Source organism: Oncorhynchus tshawytscha, linkage group LG14, assembly GCF_018296145.1.
Source record: "Oncorhynchus tshawytscha isolate Ot180627B linkage group LG14, Otsh_v2.0, whole genome shotgun sequence".
In the NCBI taxonomy this organism is placed as follows: Eukaryota; Metazoa; Chordata; class Actinopteri; order Salmoniformes; family Salmonidae; genus Oncorhynchus; species Oncorhynchus tshawytscha.
Window position 1 is genome coordinate 41,647,669 of NC_056442.1, and position 20,586 is coordinate 41,668,254.

The following is a 20,586-nucleotide window of genomic DNA, read 5'->3' on the forward strand; positions in this document are numbered from 1 at the left end:
CTCTCTCTTTCTCTCACTCTCTCTTACTCTCTCTCTTACTCTCTCTTTCTCTCTCTCTCTTACTCTTTCTCTCTCTTTTACAATGGTGGGGGTCATGGTTGGGGGATGTGAGTAGACGTAATGGCAGTGTAGGTATCGGGATACAGAGAAAGGCCTGAGATCTCTCTGGTAAAACAGGCATTTCACTGCTTACATGTACACAAATTGAGTGGTTACTGTACATGTCTTTTTATAGCCCTGCTCAGATAATAATAGTCAAAACAGGCCATCTGATGTGACCACTGTTGTCATGGTTGCCTCTGTTATGTTGATGTTTTGGGTTTAAGTGCCTTTCGTTCTCTTGCCTGGAGTGACTGTACTGTTGTATTGAGGGATGAGTCACTCTGTCAGCCAGGCACTGCACTCTGCAGCACTGCAGTTCTGGGGAGGAAGACAGGGGAAGAAGAGATGTGAGAATGAATCAGTTCTGTGAATGAGGCAACTTCTCTCTCCTCTCCTTTTGTCTGTCTGTCTGTCTGTCTGTCTGTCTGTCTGTCTGTCTGTCTGTCTGTCTGTCTGTCTGTCTGTCTGTCTGTCTGTCTGTCTGTCTGTCTGTCTGTGAATGAGGCAACTTCTCTCTCCTCTCCTTTTGTCTGTCCGTCCGTCAGTCAGTTAGTTAGTTAGTTATCGGGCCTGTCAGAGGAAGTGCCTGCTCTTAAATGTGCTGGAGGAAACAAAATGTGTCTCTAAAGAAGGTTGGTTCCAGGCGTTATGGCAGTCAGGGAAAGTGACAGTGTTCCTTCTGAACTGGATCGTTCTAAAAGAGAGAAAGTGCTGATGTCCCAGCTCTGTCCCTTTTAGAAATGTATACTTTTACATAGTTTAATATGAAGAGGGCTTTGATCCTGACTAATATGAGCTGGAATATTGTCAACATATGGAAATCTACGTGGGCAAGTGGCACTTACCAACAGAAAAATGATTGCTCTTCTGTAATTGTTTCCTTGTAGAATAATTGTTCTTTAGTAGGGGTTGTTTGTAACTGCAGTCACATTGTCACAATAGGGAGGTTGTTGGTGTTAAAAGGGATGGTTAACATTAAAAACGTGTCCCTCATGATGAGGGTGGGGAGGAGGGAGAGGAGTGGAGGGGAGGAGGGTGTTCTCTCATTACCCCCCCCCGCAGGAGGAGACTGGCAGGTGGCATCTGCCCCCACAGCTCCCTGCCCTTCACAGCTCCCTGCCCTCTGGTCCTGGGTGGACCTGTCAATCAAACCACTCTGACAGAGGTCTGTGCATGTGTGCGCTGAGATGCTCTGCTCACAATAATGTCATTATGAATAGATTAGGCAAATGGATGCTTGTATAAATGAAATGTTGGAATTAGTTACTGATAAGACATTTTTAAAAATTCACTCTTTAAACATTTTGATCACAACACAAGAAGAAAGTTTTATATTGCGCTGGAAATGTCTGGAAATGTATCTAGTTATGACAAATCATCCGACCTGCTTCTGTATATCATCTATGCCTTTTGAATATTTTATTCCATGATGACTACTGGACATTTGTCTAAAGTTTACAGACAGATGGATGACGTAAACTTAGAAACCCACAGACTCAAACACCAGAGAATCACACACTGTCATCCTCTCTCCTCCCTCATCTTTCTCCACTCCCCTGATAAGAACGCCAGCCATCCCTCCACCCCCTCACTCCCCCACACCATTTGCCCCCTTCATATTTTCATTAAGAGCTGAAGGACCTCATCAGCACTGGTTGAAACCTGAGCCATCCATATAATTAGTTAAGTAATAACAGGGAAGCGCCCATCAAGCCTCTTAACTAACGGGCCCTGGCCCCAGCGCTCTGCTGGCACTGATGACACCCACCCCGATCACGACCAGCTCTCCACGGCCATTAGCCAGCAGCGGGCAGAGACCCACCACTGCTCCCCTCTTCACCTGCCTGAAGCTGATATAATTATAGACAGCTACTGTTTTACCATTGTGTTAAATTAGAGGCTAGGATTAAGGTTAGCATGGCCTCTAGCATAGCCTCTGTCTGCTCTACCATTGTGTTTAATTAGAGGCTAGGATGAAGGTTAGCATGGCCTCTAGCATAGCCTCTGTCTGCTCTACCATTGTGTTTAATTAGAGGCTAGGATGAAGGTTAGCATGGCCTCTAGCATAGCCTCTGTCTGCTCTACCATTGTGTTTAATTAGAGGCTAGGGTGAAGGTTAGCATGGCCTCTAGCATAGCCTCTGTCTGCTCTACCATTGTGTTTAATTAGAGGCTAGGATGAAGATTAGCATGGCCTCTAGCATAGCCTCTGTCTGCTCTACCATTGTGTTTAATTAGAGGCTAGGATGAAGATTAGCATGGCCTCTAGCATAGCCTCTGTCTGCTCTACCATTGTGTTTAATTAGAGGCTAGGATGAAGGTTAGCATGGCCTCTAGCATAGCCTCTGTCTGCTCTACCATTGTGTTTAATTAGAGGCTAGGATGAAGATTAGCGTGGCCTCTAGCATAGCCTCTGTCTGCTCTACCATTGTTAGTGTTTTCAATGTATTGAAACAAATAAATGTACCTTAATAACACAATGGCCATGGTGTGTTTTAGGATGCTTTTGATAGCCCTGGTATAAGAGCAATAAGCATTGTGTTAGGAGGATGGAATGTCAGTCAGCACAGCAGGGTGTGTGTGTGTGTGTGTGTGTGTGTGTGTGAGAGAGAGAGAGAGAGAGAGAGAGAGAGAGAGAGAGAGAGAGAGAGAGAGAGAGAGAGAGAGAGAGAGAGAGAGAGAGAGAGAGAGAGAGAGAGAGAGAGAGAGAGAGAGAGAGAGAGAGAGAGAGAGAGAGAGAGAGAGAGAGAGAGAGAGAGAGAGAGACGGAGACGGAGAGACATATAGAGAGAGAGAGAGAGAGAGGGAGAGGGAGAGACATATAGAGAGAGAGAGAAAGAGAGAGAGTCCTGCAAACTTTACCTGGAGATGCAGCAGCCCTGACATAAGACAACAAGCAAACATGGGTGCACATGGAAGGAAACGCAAGGATCCCTTCTCTGTTCTTCATTTAGCCCAAAATGAAAGATGTTAGGTTTGATGGTCAGGTGGTCCACCTGATGGCGCTACTCTGAAAACCCTGTGTGACATGGGGTCAACACTTCCATATTCCTTTCATGTATTTCAGTGCCTACAGTATGTACTGTATGTTCATCTCAAATACAGTAAGACGTCTTTTTACGTATGACTGATGTGTGTCTTGTTGTCTGTCCTGAAACCTCTGACACTTGCCATATTCCTTGAATGTATTCAATGTCTATTAATGTATTGTCTATGTTCATCCTGTGTACTGTGAGGGAACTTGTCACAGATGTATGTCTCGTTGTGTCCTGTCCACAGGTAGAATGCAAGAAGGCCCAGCCCAAGGAGGTGATGTTCCCGCCAGGTACACGAGGCAGGGCCAGGGGCTTGCCCTACACCATGGATGCCTTCATGCTGGGGATGGGCATGCTGAGTGAGTACACTTGGATTGGTACAAGACATATTTTCAGAATGAATGCAGCCTTATGGTAATATTGACAAAACACAATATGGCAATTAGCAAAAGTAGCCCACCAACATGTCCCAAGTGACCCTTACCAAGACTTTGACATTACCATTGTTTCTAGTGCTGTGGCAGGACAAGAAGGGCACTCTGCCTGACACGGACTAGCTGTGTCTCTCTCCACTGCTGACATGTTCTCTCACACTGTCTGATACCAACACCAACTCGGTTACCAATCCTGATTCTGGCTCTGATAGTGCTAGTGATTTCTGCCTGACACGGAGACTCTCAGCCACTTACTATCTATAGGAATGTAACTAACAGGACACGCTCCCCAAAACACAATGAAGGAATAACAAGGCAAGGGAAATACAGTCAAATGACTCCTACAAGTTGCTGCCATTTATAAACATCAGCTAGACGAGAGCTCATTCCAGGAAATGCTGCCAGCAATGGTCTGCTGGAGACTCACCTTCCTTCCTCCCTCCTCACGACTATACAAAGATCCCCTCCCTTACAGCCATTCACTTAGTGTGTTCCCCCATTTTCATGTAGATTTGACAAGGAAAAGACAGGAAACAAGGATCCTGAGAAGGCTCCCCCAACCCGCTGTACCCCCACCCCCCTTTCCAGTTCCCTCCTCCCTTCTCCAGCTCTCCTCAGAGCTTCAGCCCAGCGTTAGTGACAAGAGATAATTACTGTTAGATTGATCGTCTGCTCAAAGTAACTGAAGCAAATAAATAGTTTGATGCTGGGTGCTGAATCCGAATGACGGCTAATGGAAGCTGCAGGATAGGTCGCCCTGCCCGTAATTTGGCTTGATGAAGCATCCTCATAGGGGCTTGCATGAAATATTCTATTGATATTCAGACAGGTCCGTTACCATATCCACTGCCTCGAACCCCCCACCCACCCCCCCCAAACCCCCATTCTCCCAGCCCCCAAATTCATCCAAGCAGGGCTATGCATTACAGAAGTAAATGAAGAGGAAAATTGAAGTAATGTTAAATTATAAATGTATGATTTCATCTGCCAGACCTGAAGATTGCTGAATAATAGGGTATGGATATCACAGGGTTTCATCTGTTGGGGGATTAGAGGAGAGGAGGGCTTGTCTCCTACTATAGTTCATCAACATCATTCATTCTCCAACTTCTCCACCACAAACCTCCAGCTGTAGTTCCTGAAGTCTGCTGGAGGCACCAAACTCTAACTCAGCCTGGTTGGTTTGGTAGAGATGTGTCAAGTTTCTCTACAGGTGATTTTGTCAATACCCTGTCAACAGACACAGTTTAGAGCAGGGTTCTCCAACTGTGTTCCTGGAGAGCTACCCTCATGTAGGGGTTCGCTCCAACCCTAATTTAGAGCACCTGATTCTAATAATTAGCTGGATGATAAGTTGAATCAGGTTAGTTACAACTGGGGTTGGAGTGAAAACCTACAGGAGGGTAGATCTCCAGGAACAGGGTTGGAGAGCCCTGTTTTAGTGTAATATGAAGAGACTCCACAAGAATCTGGTGAACATATTCAGATGTATCGCCGATCAACCTGACAAAATGTGAAGCAAATGAAAAGAGTGCATAGAAGAGGAGAGGAGAAGAGATGTTTGAGAAGCAGTGAAGGAGAGGAGAAGAGATGTGTGAGGAGCAGTGAAGGAGAGGATGGAGAGATGTGTGAGGAGCAGTGAAGGAGAGGATGGAGAGATGTGTGAGAAGCAGTGAAGGAGAGGAGAAGAGATGTTTGAGAAGCAGTGAAAGAGAGGATGGAGAGATGTGTGAGGAGCAGTGAAGGAGAGGATGGAGAGATGTGTGTCGGCAGTGAAGGAGAGGATGGAGAGATGCGTGAGAAGCAGTGAAGGAGAGGATGGAGAGATGTGTGAGGAGCAGTGAAGGAGAGGATGGGGAGATGTGTGAGGAGCAGTAAAGGAGGGGATGGAGAGATGTGTGAGAAGCAGTGAAGGAGAGGATGGAGAGATGTGTGAGAAGCAGTGAAGGAGAGGATGGAAAGATGTGTGAGAAGCAGTGAAGGAGAGGATGGAGAGATGTGTGAGAAGCAGTGAAGGAGAGGATGGAGAGATGTGTGAGGAGCAGTGAAGGAGAGGATGGAGAAATGTGTGAGAAGCAGTGAAGGAGAGGATGGAGAGATGTGTGAGAAGCAGTGAAGGAGAGGATGGAGAGATGTGTGAGAAGCAGTGAAGGAGAGGATGGAGAGATGTGTGAGAAGCAGTGAAGGAGAGGATGGAGAGATGTGTGAGAAGCAGTGAAGGAGAGGATGGAGAGATGTGTGAGAAGCAGTGAAGGAGAGGATGGAGAGATGTGTGAGGAGCAGTGAAGGAGAGGATGGAGAGATGTGTGAGAAGCAGTGAAGGAGAGGATGGAGAGATGTGTGAGGAGCAGTGAAGGAGAGGATGGAGAGATGTGTGAGGAGCAGTGAAGGAGAGGATGGAGAGATGTGTGAGAAGCAGTGAAGGAGAGGATGGAGAGATGTGTGAGGAGCAGTGAAGGAGAGGATGGAGAGACAGGGAGTATGAACTGAAACTCCTTATCTAAATGAAATTGGAAAAGCAGGACAGCGAAACATTCCGTTCGCTAATTTGCATACAAAAATCAACAAGGCTCATTATTTAAGGAACCCTAATTCCTTACTTGCCATAATCTCATTAACACCCCCCCCCCTCCCCCAACCCCCACCCTGTTCGCTTTGTTTACCACACCTAATCGAGCCATTTATCTTTATTGTGTTAGGGCCTGCATGTATGTTTGCTAAAATTAATACACATTTAAAGCCCTGTACAGAGTGTGGCTTTACCAGATGCATAATTGATTTTAAAGTGAATCTGAACTGTTGGGCCATAAAAAAGGGCATTAGTATGCATATTAATACACAGGCCCTGAGGCTCTGCGGCAGCTAGTGGGGCCAGCCTTTATTTACTGAGGTATACACCGAGAGGAAGACGGGAGAGACGGAGGAGAGGAGCCAGAAAACATGTCAGACCAATCACTTCCTATCTCCTGTGTGTGTGTGTGTGCGTGCATGTGTCGACGCACGGTCTTGTTGGCCACCGCCATGCCTCGTCTCGACAGCCAGACCCCCCTCTCCCCCGATCCCCCTGTTTCCATGTCTCCATCCACTCTTGTCTGGATGTCTTTGTCTAGCCTAGCTCCGCCTCCTGGAGGAAAGCAGAAGCACACTGTGATCCTCTCACCTGCTAGGCAGGGCGAAGTGCACACACAGACACACACACACACACACACACACACACACACACACACACTCCTCTCATATCAGCCAAACTCTATTGATGTGCAAAGACATTGTTTTTTCCACCTGGAAAAATGTCTGTGAGACAGGTTCCTATGTCTCCCAGTTCATCATTGTTGCTTTACAATATGCACAACAAGGATGTGATGCCTGAGGAGTAAATATGTGTTCATTTAAAGGGTGGAGTGTGTGTGTGTGTGTTTCATTATGCAGACCTGTGTAGCTGTGTTCTAGTGTATTCATGTAGCTGTATAATTCATTGTAGCCTAACGTTTGCAGACAGCAGAGCCACGGAGGAGAGAATTAGTGTATGTGTTAATGTGTACATCTGTATGCATGTCTGGAATATGACTGAGAGTGTGCATGAGTGCCTGCAAATCTGTGTGTTAATGTCTGTGTGTGTTCTTGCAGACAACAGCAAGCACTGATAGGCTGAGTTGAGCACAGACCTTGAGGCTGCACGACAGTTACCGGCTGACAAAATGTCATGACCACCACAGCCCTAGCTGGGCTGTTGTTTGTTTTGCTGACGAGGCATGGCTACCAGCAACACAGACACACACACACACACACTCCAACCCCGAGGTGCTGGCTTGCTTCTGTGTTAATCTCACACTGTCAATAGAGCCCCACCAAACACACACATTCTCTTTCTCTGCAACCTCTTTACATGTCAGAGGAAAAGCCCATGTCATGTATATTTAGCCTCTGGCATTTATTCCTCTGTAAGAGGAGAAATAAACAGTGCATGGATACTGACGTAGTCCTGACGTAGTCCTGACGTAGTACTGACGTTAGTTTAGAGGCTACGGTCTGTTAACATTGCATAGCATTCCACAGTTAAAAGAACTGCTCATTTAGCCCTGCTCACACAGTTAAACGACACATCATTTGTAAGAATTAAGTTGCAGTTGCTAGTCAAAAAAGCTTCATAGACATCTTTAAATATCCACACAAATAAATGAATAGCTCACATTCAGTGTATGGCTACCAAACCTGGTCCACACAGTTTGAGGTAGAACCGATATCAGTGTAATATGTAGACAGATATGTATATATATACATGTTGTCAGAAGCTCAGTGTGATCAGTAAGTGCTCATTTCATAGAGTCCAGTATCTCTCTAGGCCAGTGAGAAGGAAACCAGGTCTGGATGGAGGAAATGAGGTCACTCAGCTTGAGCTGTATGACCTGTGTGATTATAAATGTTATCGAGTCTAGTGTGTCAGAACCCAGTAGGAACCACTATATTGCATTTACTTCCTTCTCTCTCTCTGTTTCTCTCTCTCTGTGTCTCTCTCTCTATTCTCTCTGTTTCTCTCTCTCTGTTTCTCTAACACACAAACACATGCACACATACACGCACAAAATGTGCAAGTAAACTGCTGTTGTTGTTTGTGAGCAGAGATAGGGCACTGTAGCAGGATTTAAACAACAGCTCATCTGCCTTCAAGTGTCCATTGAGACTCAGTTGGACTGTGGCAGCTCCTGCCTCCAATCTGGCAACCATACAAAAGCAGCATGTGTGTTGGGTCCCATCCCACTTTATTTCCCTCTTATCTTCCACTGTGACCAGGATGTGCTCCAACGGATCCAACAATGCAAACACTGCTGATGTGGTGTTTTTTTAACACACACACACACACACACACACACACACACACACACACACACACACACACACACATACACACCCTTGAAACAGTCACGGCTCTATCGGAAGCTAAGAAATAGGACTCTTTGGGAGCTAAAGGAGCACTTCTGAACTATCATCATTAAAAATTTCTGCCTCAGCAAATATGGCACAACTTAACATATTCCAAGTATATTCCCAAATAGCAGACTCAAATAGCAGTTTCTTTTTTGCCACTTTTGGAGTGACTTTTTACAATCACGCCATCGTATTTCCTCTTGCCTGTTCTGTGGTATCTCAGCGGATATTACGGCCCGCCCAGCGCACCAAGGTAGCCTCACATATCACAAAGACTCTCTAATCCATAATGTCATTGCACAAATCTCATCCACTCATTGTCTTGCAGCGCCGTGTCGTTCATGATCGATTAGCCGGGGCTCTAATAGAAAGGTTATCCATCAATGACAGTGTACAGGTGACAAAAAACCTGGACAGATCCAGACATCCTGTTGCCATGTAACCCTGGGAGCCGACGAGGGGTCGTCTGGGAGCCTCTGGGGAGGAAGAGGAGTCAGGCAGGCTGGGGAGGAGGAGGCTGGAGAGCATGACATGCTGGGGAGGAGGAGGCTGGAGAGCATGACAGGCCAGGGAGGAGGAGTCTGGAGAGCATGACAGGCTAGGGAGGAGGAGGCTGGAGAGCATGACAGGCTGGGGAGGAGGAGGCAGGAGAGCATGACAGGCTGGGGAGGAGGAGGCTGGAGAGCATGACAGGCTGGGGAGGAGGAGGCTGGAGAGCATGACAGGCTAGGGAGGAGGAGGCTGGAGAGCATGACAGGCTGGGGAGGAGGAGGCTGGAGAGCATGACAGGCTGGGGAGGAGGAGGCTGGAGAGCATGACAGGCTGAGACTGGAAGACTTCTGATGCTCATCATCTCAAACTGAGCCTCATGACTCATCTGCAATCTAGCACCAGCAGCAGGGCTGTGTGTGTGTGTGTGTGTGTGTGTGTGTGTGTGTGTGTGTGTGTGTGTGTGTGTGTGTGTGTGTGTGTGTGTAAAGTGATAGGAGGCCAAGATGGTTTAACACAACTCCTGATTGTCTCCCCTTCTCCTAGGTTACCCAAACATTGTAGCAACGTACGGCCGTGGATACACTGGTTTTGCCCCGAGTTACAGCTACCAATTCCCTGGTAAGTTCCATCTTGTTAGGCACTGTGTGCTTTTCTGCCTGCCTGCTGGGGTGAGGTAATGGACCCCCTGTTGGCTCACAAACACACATCCCACTCCCCGCCTCCCTCCTCTTACACACACACACACACACACACACACACACACACTGTTCTCTCTCTGATCTCAGCTGGGTTCCTGAAGATGATTATGTTATGTTGTAATGCCATGTCACTCTCTGTAACCCAAATGGCTTCAGTAAGGGATGAATTCCGTCCTGGCACCCACTCTCACTCACCGCATCATCACTCTGCCAGTTATTATACTGTGGAAAAATCCAATCCTCCAAATGTGATTTGTTAAGGTAACATTATGCAATTATGTCACCATTCACTCTCCTCTAAAGACCTCTACAATGGAAAATGTTAGAGCTTGATTTCACGCCTTATTTCAACATGTTATGAGTGACCTGTGTTCTCTCTGCCACCTGGCATCAGTATACCCAGCTTGGAATGTTGCCAGAGGGAGAGAGTGACTGTCACCATGCTAGGGACTGCCATGACGAGATGCTCCACGATTATCCAGCCCGCAGGGAATTCATATACACATATACAGGAGGGGTCTTCATATATACATATACAGGAGGGGCATTCATACACACATATACAGGAGGGGCATTCATATACACATATACAGGAGGGGCATTCATATACACATATACAGGAGGGGCATTAATATATACATATACAGGAGGGGCATTCATATACACATATACAGGAGGGGCATTCATATACACATATACAGGAGGGGCATTCATATACACATATACAGGAGGGGCATTCATATATACATATACAGGAGGGGCATTCATATACACATATACAGGAGGGGCATTCATATACACATATACAGGAGGGGCATTCATATACACATATACAGGAGGGGTATTCATATACACATATACAGGAGGGGCATTCATATACACATATACAGGAGGGGCATTCATATATACATATACAGGAGGGGCATTCATATACACATATACAGGAGGGGCATTCATATACACATATACAGGAGGGGCATTCATATACACATATACAGGAGGGGTATTCATATATACATATACAGGAGGGGCATTCATATACACATATACAGGAGGGGTATTCATATACACATATACAGGAGGGGCATTCATATACACATATACAGGACGGGCATTCATATACACATATACAGGAGGGGCATTCATATACACTTATACAGGAGGGGCATTCATATACACTTATACAGGAGGGGCATTCATATTCACATATACAGGAGGGCCATTCATATACACATATACAGGACGGGCATTCATATACACATATACAGGAGGGGCATTCATATACACTTATACAGGAGGGGCATTCATATATACATATACAGGAGGGGCATTCATATACACTTATACAGGAGGGGCATTCATATACACATATACAGGAGGGGCATTCATATACACATATACAGGAGGGGCATTCATATACACATATACAGGAGGGGACCTAGCAGTGCTTCAGTGAGTATGTGTTTTTCTTGTGGATGGTCAATTTAATATTTAGAACCTACTGTGTCTTTCAAATAGGAGTCAGGTAATGTTTATTTAGATATGAAACACCAGTGTACTCTAGTAATGATGACAATGTAGGGGCTTTGCTGGGTTTTTTGGTGATTTAACTTCAATTGTCTGAAATGTTACATTTTGTTTCCAGTCTCTGGCTGTTGTTCTTGGGGCCTTAGCCCCATGCTCATACAAAGATACAAGAACCCACTGCATCTGTGAGCAGTGTCAAACGTTGGTTGAGTGTGGAGTGGAGAACATCAGTACAGTATTTCAGCAGGTTTGTTGTCTCTATAGTCAGAGCATCTCGGTGTACTCCCCAGCAGCAGTGTGAATACGTATCAAACGGAGTCGCAAACAAACGTCCACATTCAGAAGGAATATTACCGACACAGATGAATAAAGGGAATGAATAATGAATGGATGTAAATTGGTGAGGTACTGGAGAAATCATCTAGTGCTGTTACTATACCAGGGGAAAGGGACAAAGGTGCCCTGGGGGATGCATTCGGTCTTCAACCAGGTCTGGAGGGCTGCACTGACAATGTCTTATATTTAGACCAGGTCTGGAGGGCTGCACTGACAATGTCTTATATTTAGACCAGGTCTGGAGGGCTGCACTGACAATGTCTTATATTTAGACCAGTTATGGAGGGCTGCACTGACAATGTCTTATATTTAGACCAGTTCTGGAGGGCTGCACTGACAATGTCTTATATTTAGACCAGGTCTGGAGGGCTACACTGACAATGTCTTATATTTAGACCAGGTCTGGAGGGCTGCACTGACAATGTCTTATATTTAGACCAGGTCTGGAGGGCTGCATTGAAAATGTCTTATATTTAGACCAGGTCCAGAGGGCTGCACTGACAATGTCTTATATTTAGACCAGGTCCAGAGGGCTGCACTGACAATGTCTTATATTTAGACCAGGTCCAGAGGGCTGCACTGACAATGTCTTATATTTAGACCAGGTCCAGAGGGCTGCACTGACAATGTCTTATATTTAGACCAGGTCCGGAGGGCTGCACTTATATTTAGTCTGCGTCAAAATTTGCAAAAATAAATCTATATTTTTGGGAATATTCAATGATCTTTGACTGTCTTTCATTTCAGTGATTCTTAGCAGCTGGACAGTCAAACTGTATGAATGTAGGTCCATTATCATTACTGCACATTTTCCCTTTGGTTTTTGTCATTTTAAAGTATAGTGAGTTATTTTCCCCAACCCCACACAAAATATATTTTCAAATAAATAATAATAATTTCAACAGTAACATTTTATTTTACTCAAACCGAATGTATGACACCACCATTAAAACATATAATTCCTCCAGGCGATTCTCTACTGTGTACACATCGGAACCTGTACGCATGTCATACTGTATGCCTTGAATTTGAGTTTTCATTACATGAATGAGAGGATGAAATGCCAAGTTAGCTTTCTCTAATCCATACAGGCCATACACATGCCTTCCATGGTGATGACATAGACTATTCTTCCTCCTCTTCCTCCCTTCTCCTCCTCCCCTCCCTGCTTCTCCTCCACCTCCTCACACAGATTAAAAATCAAATGAAAAGACAAAAAGCAAGAACAAAGCCTCTAGCTGTTTCCTGTGTGGAGGGACCCCAGCAGATCTAGTGCTATCTGTCGTCAGTCCAGGCCTTGGCTTGGCTAGTAAACAGGCACTGTGTTACGTTTGCCAGCCCCAGCCCTGCTTCCATGTTGGCACTAGTTGAAGGTAGAGAGGAGGTCTGATTGCTCCAAGGTTAACTTTACTGCCTTCCTTTAATCCCCTGGCGCACTCTGTAAAATGATCTTGCCTCAGCACCAGGCACAATGTGGCCCTTTTTTTCTCCCTGTGATTTTCAGATACTGTAGTGCCAAACGACCTTGGTGTTGGACATGTAAGGTGAAAAGCCTTTTTTCCCTCCTTGTAGCGTTGGGGGTTTAGCATAAAGCTCACTCTGCTTGGGAGGTTAAAAATGGACTGTTGAAAGGAGAGGAGAAGCACTGCCCGCAATCCTCAGAGGGGACAACACTTCAGAGGAGGTCAAATGGAGGTGTGTGTGTGTGTGCGCGCGAGTGATGTCATTTTACCAAGGCCTATTTTTATCTCACACGTCTCCATTACAATGTGTCTCATATTGGCATGGAACATCTGGTTCTTTGGTAGAATGTTTGCTGCGTTATGGCTATTGTAAATATGTGTGCACATTGCTAAAACAACAATAAGGATGTTGAGATAACAGTGTTTACAGTTCGTGCTGCGTGCCTTTTTGTATTTTATTTGTCCATTCCCCCTTTGACTGTCACAGTTCTAGGAAAACAGCCATTTTAGTGCTATTCCATGATGTGGCAATAACGTTTCTATTTCACAACTGGTTCAAATGGGCCTGGTGAATATCACGACGTCTCTGTCTATAGAGACTCTCTCTCCTCTCGCTTTCACAGCAGCCTAGCGTCTAGTTGTTATTGTCACCCCCCATTTCTGGCATCTGACGTCTCTGCTGCTGATGAGATCTGAAGGATGCGGCGGCGCTGACGGTGAATGCCAAGGTCACAGCCTCTTAGAGCACTTCCTGTGCCATGGCTGTGTAATAAAGCTGCCTCATCCCTCGCTCCTCTCCTCCATTTACCTGACTCTCCTTTAAGGGGGAAGGGAATTGATGCTTCGCTTTTGATTAGAGCCTAATCACTTATGCAAACGAAAAGGGGGACCGTCAAGAGGTTTAACCCCCTCACCCTCAAACACACACACATGCAACGCCCACACATGCACACATACACACACGCCCGGGGCCTCACAGCCTGAATTTGAACAGCTACCCGCTGGGGCTAAGGGACATAGAAACCATGCAAACAAGACAAATAAAACACCTTTGTTTCCCCTTTGTTTCTCTGTGCTCTCCAGCCTGCCCACCAGGAGAGTGTTATACCTGCAGAGCTCTGTTTAATAACTACCAGGTCTGTCTGTCTGCCACAAATCACTAGGATGGACAGAGAGGGAAAGAGGGATGAAGGGATGGGAGGAAGAAGAAAAAAGGAAGCTGAGAGAGAGGAATGGAGAAAGTGAGAGAGCAGGGCAGATTTGCAATCTGACAATTCTGGCAAATGTCAGATGGACTGGACCATTTTTTGGTTGGTGGGCTGGTTGAAATTAACACAAAATATATATTTTAAATAGAAAGGAAACAATAAAAAAGGTGACATGGCCGGCTGCCCATGGGCCTGTTAACATTGTTTTGGAAAGATTTTTGTGCAATTTCTTTGTTATACTAATCTATAAATAGCCTTTGGCTTATTAATGGGCTACGGCCCGGTTTTCTGATAGGTTGAGCCGAGGTCATGCAAACTCACATTCAAGGTCAACAAATGCGGCATCAACAAAGAGACTTGCTCTGACTCTGTCACCAGGTAGACAGCCAGGATCATAGATGGTAAACAACAGAAAGGAGCCTATTAATGTAGAAATAGCACATTCTTCATTGTCACCTCACTCAAAACCTTTTCAGTGGCTAAAACCTTGATTTGGTCAAACAGTGAAGTGCGTTATCCTCATGATTCCTGTAATGAAAGTGTCTGCCTGCCGCTGGGCCTGTGGCCTCGCTGGGGCCTGCTGCTATGATGAGCAAGACACTCTCCTCTCCCCCCATGCGTTTGAGAGAAAAATATGTTCTGATCGTATAAAATTTCAAAATGAAATTGCTGGAAAAACACAGCTTTGTAAGCTTCGTCCCTTTGTCCCTGTTGAAGAGAGGAGGGTCTCAACTTTCTGTAGTTATATTTTTATTTCTCAACTCTCAGTATTCAGCTCAATAGCAACTATTTTACAACCAAGTTATTTAATATGGCTTTGAGATAGGGAGAGGAAATACTCACTGACAATTGCGAGGGCATAGGCTTCATGGAGTACAACAGTATGAGTCATAATACCCATAAAACCTAGCGGTAAAACAGGGAAATGGTTGCAATTGTTTTTCCACCATTCATTTTCCCATAGGGGATTTTAGAAATATGTAAAATAAGGGCTGTGTTTTATGTAGGGTTACCCTGGCGTGACTTTTTTTTAGAACCATGTAAATCTATCTAGGACAAGGGGCCTTTTATCAATATATTTGCCTGTATATACTCCCCAAAAATTAAATGCTAATTAGCTGCTAATGTGGCTAACATAAAGAGCTATAAATTCAATGATGATCTGGACGAGACTGCCAAATCAAGGCAAAGATAAAACTCTCTGGATTAACTATCTAATGTTAGCTAAATGTAGTAATGCATAAATGGTCAACATTTCTTTAAATGGTCAATTCTGTGAACTGTCTTGTGCAAGTTTTAAATTGACACAATACCTGTTAGCGAAGGTGTCAGGTAGAGATGACGTGCAGGAGCTTGCAGGAATTTGTAGTTTGCATGATGTCTAATGTTCGAATCTGAGAAAAAATACATCCAAATATATTGATAAAAGTCACCTTGCCCAAGAGAGATTTACATGGTTATCAAAACGTCACACCAGGGTAACCCTATATGAAACACAGCCCTTATGGGAAAAATGAATGGTGGAAAAACGATTTCCCTGTTTGACCACCAGGTTTTATGGGTATTATGATACTGCCACTGTGGTGCTCTATTGGATAGTAGACAACCACTGCCACAAACTGTTAGGGCCTACATAAAGCTGTCCCAACAGCAGCCTAACATCTTACCACTGCTACACCTGGCTATCAGTTGAGCCTTGTCTGGCAGCGAAATAGATCATTCAGCCTCATTTACTGCCATGGCTGCCTTGCTTAAACAAATGTGGTTTCTACTGACAATTGAGATGTATAAACTATGGCATAAGGAGACAACAAGCGGATAAGACGCAATCCGTCATTTTGATTAAGACATTAATGAGCGAGCTAGGACGGATGTAGTCAATGTAACTTTGTTTAGCACTTTTGAAATGTACAGCGACACAATTCAGAACATGGGCCGTTCAAAATGTATCTCCCAGTCGGAGCTAGTTTTTTCCAGGATTCCCAGTTGTCTTGAACTCACTGAAGTCAAGTTTTCACAGTTCCAACCTTTCTAGGGCAGGCGTTCCACTAGCGGAACCCCTTGACAACATTCCGCTGAAAAGATGCGAAATTCAAAAATATTTTTTGAAATATGTAACTTTCACACATTGACAAGTCCAATACAGGAAATGAAAGATAAACATCTTGTTAATCTACCCATCATGTCTGATTTAAAAAATGCTTTACAGCAAAAGCACAACATATGATTATGTTAGATCACCTCCAAGTCGAAAAAACACACAAGGCACTCCCAGGAATCCCAGTTTGACAATAAATGACTGATTTGTTCAATAAAGTCCATAATTTATGTCCAAATAGCCACTTGTTGTTCGCGTGTTCACCCCAGTAATCCATCTTCATGAGGCGCGAGCACTCCGTCCAGACAAAAACTCAAAGTTCCATTACAGGTCGTAGAAACAAGTCAAACGATGTATGGAATCAATGTTTAGGATGTTTTTAACATAAAACATAAAACATCAATAAGCTTCCAACCGGAGAATTCCTATGTCTGAAGAAAAGCACTGGAACAAGAGCTAACTCTGTCGGGAGCGCGTGTCACGAGCCTGAGACACTCTGCCAGACCACTGACTCAAACAGGTCTCATGAGCCCCTCCTTTATAACAGAACCCTGAAACAAGTTTCTAAAGACGGTTGACATCTAGTGGAAGCCGTAGGAAGTGCAACTTGACTCCATAGACACTGTGTATTCGGTAGGCCAAGCTTTGAAAACTACAAACCTCAGATATCCCACTTCCTGGTTGGATTTTTCTCAGGTTTTTGCCTGCCATATGAGTTCTGTTATACTCACAGACATCATTAAAACAGTTTTAGAAACTTCAGAGTGTTTTCTATCCAATACTAATAATAATATGCATATATTCGTTCTGCGTTCTGCATTAGCATCGAATAGCCCCCTTGATATGCAACTTTTCAGGGAAGTTAGGAACAAATATACATAGGCAGTTAGAAAAGCTAAGGCAAGCTATTTCCAGCAGTAATTTGCACCATGTAGTACTAACTCAAAAAGGTTCTGGGACATTGTAAAGTCCATGGAGAATAAGAGCACCTCCTCCCAGCTGCCCACTGCTCTGAGGCTAGGAAACCCTGTCACCACCGATAAATCCACTATAATTGAGAATTTCAATAAGCATTTCTCTACGGCTGCGCATGATTTCCACATGGCTACCTCTACCCCGGTCAACTGCCCGGCACACTCCACAGCAACCCACCAAAGCCCCCACCATTTCTCCGTTACCCAAATCCAGATAGCTGATGTTCTGAAAGAGCTGCAAAATCTGGACCCCTACAAATCAGGCGGGCTAGACAATCTGGACCCTTTCTTTCTAAAATAATCTGCCGAAATTGTTGCAAACCCATTTACTAGTCTGTTCAACCTCTCTTGCGTATCGTCTGAGATTCCCAAAGATTGGAAAGCTGCCATGGTCATCCCCCTCTTCAAAGGAGGTGACACTCTAGACCCACCACTGCTACAGACCTATATCTATCCTACCCTGTCTTTCTAAGGTCTTCAAAAGCCAAGTTAACAAACAGATTACTGACCATTTCGAATCACACCATACCTTCTCCGCTATGCAATCTGGTTTCAGAGCTGGTCATGGGTGCACCTCAGCCACGCTCAAGGTTCTAAACGACATCATAACCGCCATCGATAAGAGACATTACTGTGCAGCCATATTCATTGACCTGACCAAGGCTTTCGACTCTGTCAATCACAACATTCTTATTAGCAGACTCGACAGCCTTGGCTTCTCAAATGATTGCCTCGCCTGGTATACCAACTACTTCTCTGATAGAGTTGTGTACCAAATCGGAGAGCCTGTTGTCCGGACCTTTGACAGTCTCTATGGATGTGCCACAGGGTTCAATTCTCGGGCCAACTCTCTTTTCTGTATACATCAATGATGTTGCTCTTGCTGCCGGTGATTCTCTGATCCACATCTACGCAGACGACACCATTCTGTATACTTATGGCCCCTCCTTGGACACTGTGTTAACTAACCTCCAGACGAGCTTCAATGCCATACAACTCTCCTTCCATGGCCTCCAACTGCTCTTAAGCGCAAGTAAAACTAAATGCATGCTATTCAATCGACCACTGCCCGCACCTGCTCTCCCGTCCAGCATCACTACTCTGGACGGCTCTGACTTAGAATACGTGGACAACTACAAATACCTGGGTGTCTGGTTAGACTGTAAACTCTCCTTCCAGACTCACATTAAGCATCTCCAATCCAAAATTAAATCTAGAATCGGCTTCCTATATCGCAACAAAGTATCCTTCACTCATGCTGCCAAACATACCCTCGTGAAACTGACCATCCTACCGATCCTCGACTTCGGTGATGTCATCTATAAAATAGCCTCCAACACTCTACTCAACAAACTGGATGCAGTCTATCACAGTGCCATCCCTTTTGTCACCAATGCCCCATACACTACCCACCATTGCGACCTGTGCGCTCTCGTTGGTTGGCCCTCGCTTCATACTCGTCACCAAACCCCCTGGCTACAGGTTATCTACAAGTCTCTGCTAGGTAAAGCCCCGCCTTATCTCAGCTCACTGGTCACCATAGCAGCACCCACTCGTAGCACGCGCTCCAGCAGGTATATCTCACTGGTCACCCCCAAAGCCAATTCCTCCTTTGGTCATCTTTCCTTCCAGTTCTCTGCTGCCCATGACTGGAACGAATTGAAAAAATCTCTGAAGCTGGAGACTCACATCTCCCTCACTAGCTTTAAGCACCAGCTGTCAGAGCAGCTTACAGATCACTGCACCTGTACATAGCCGATCTGTAAACAGCCCATCTATCTACCTACCTCATCCCCATATGGGTATTTATTTATTTATTTTGCTCTTTTGCACCCCAGTATCTCTACCTGCACATTCATCTTCTGCCGATCTACCATTCCAGTGTTTAATTGCTATATTGTAATTACTTTGTGAAATAAATAAATTAAATAAATAAAAAATATTAGCATCTGGGACAGAGTAGGAGGCAGTTCACTCTGGGCATGCTATTCATCCCAAAAAAGTTAACAGTTGTTTTGAGCACAGTGCAAATCATGGTTCATTGACAGTATGGTCAATGTTTATTATTTTAAACTTGGAAAAGAAACACTTAATCCCAGATTTGGGACCACACAGCCACTCCACTGAATAGCAGGCTAGTGATTGTTTTGCAATGCTTGCAGTTTGCCACTGTCACTGATTCCTTCCGAACCACTCATTGTTGAATTTATCTTTGGCCAATGACCTTGAGCCTTCTTGGATGGGCACTTCTAATGTAACTCTATAGCAGCCCCCAAGGGGCTTGAATTTTCTAGATACAGTACCGTCCCCACAAGTGACAGAACACTGAGCTTATCATGGCGCAACTAGAGAACATTACCAACACCTACGCTCCGTATTTTCCCCTGGCTCCCCCACCACCACAGAAAGCACCGAGCTAGGCTGAAACACCTACATTTTGGATCTGCCTTACTCAATGCGGCTTTACTACATTTTTTGCAAACTGATATGTGACACGTATTAATGCTAAAATAACATGCAAAACAGGTGGGGCTGTTTTGCATGTTTTTCCCCCCCTGAAAATGTGGTATTCAAAACGAGCCCCACCTGCCCTGAATAAGGGGTCCCCACTGGTTAGTGTAATTCATGTGTGTAATTCATGTGTGTAATTCATGTGTGTAATTCATCTCTATTGAATTATTTGTCCTATTTGACAGTAAATTACAGCAACTATAGTCTAATTGTCAACCCAAAATATATTACATCACTGGATTAGGTTCATGCATTCCTGCTTTGATGTGTTAACTTATTCCTTGTCCCAGTCCGCCACTGAGAGAGGGGGACAGAGAGAGAAAGGGAGACAGAAGGGAGCAGAGAGAGGGGGACAGGGACAGGGAGAGAGGAAGAGGGGGCCTGTAAGGGAAGGGAGAAATAGAGAGAGAGGGGGACAGAGAGAGTGCCAGTGAGAGCAGCAGGCACCCAGGCAGCTGGGCCAACTCATCCAGCAGCTCCTCAGAGAAAATCACCTCTAATTGAAAAGCCTGCTCATTAACCCAGTGGGTGTGCAGAGGCAAATGCCTTCGACGTCTCACAGGCTGGGAACAGAGAACCGCTGTGCTTTGGCTTTGAAACACACACACACACACAATCATGACGGCTGTCAATGTATATGGAAACAGCCTTAATACCACTGCTGAGACTAACACACTGGCACAGCCATAAACAGCCCTCCTGTGTGGTAGGACTGCCAGGGTCTCATTATCAGCAGAGCAGTATGTTACAGGTTGACTCCATTTTGGATCAAACATGGGACCT

General features: G+C 45.0%; 1 protein-coding gene across 8 annotated transcripts in view; it reads left to right on the forward strand.

Moving 5' to 3' along the window:
- Positions 1 to 20,586, forward strand: part of LOC112267442 (RNA-binding protein Musashi homolog 2) — a 334,245-nt gene that overhangs the window by 264,921 nt on the left and 48,738 nt on the right. For all 8 annotated transcript variants that reach the window (XM_042297533.1, XM_042297535.1, XM_042297536.1 and 5 more), the window contains exons 9-10: positions 3,381 to 3,495; positions 9,532 to 9,606. In XM_042297533.1, the coding sequence (XP_042153467.1) occupies positions 3,381 to 3,495; positions 9,532 to 9,606 (190 nt within the window). The remainder of the gene's footprint in view (positions 1 to 3,380; positions 3,496 to 9,531; positions 9,607 to 20,586) is intronic.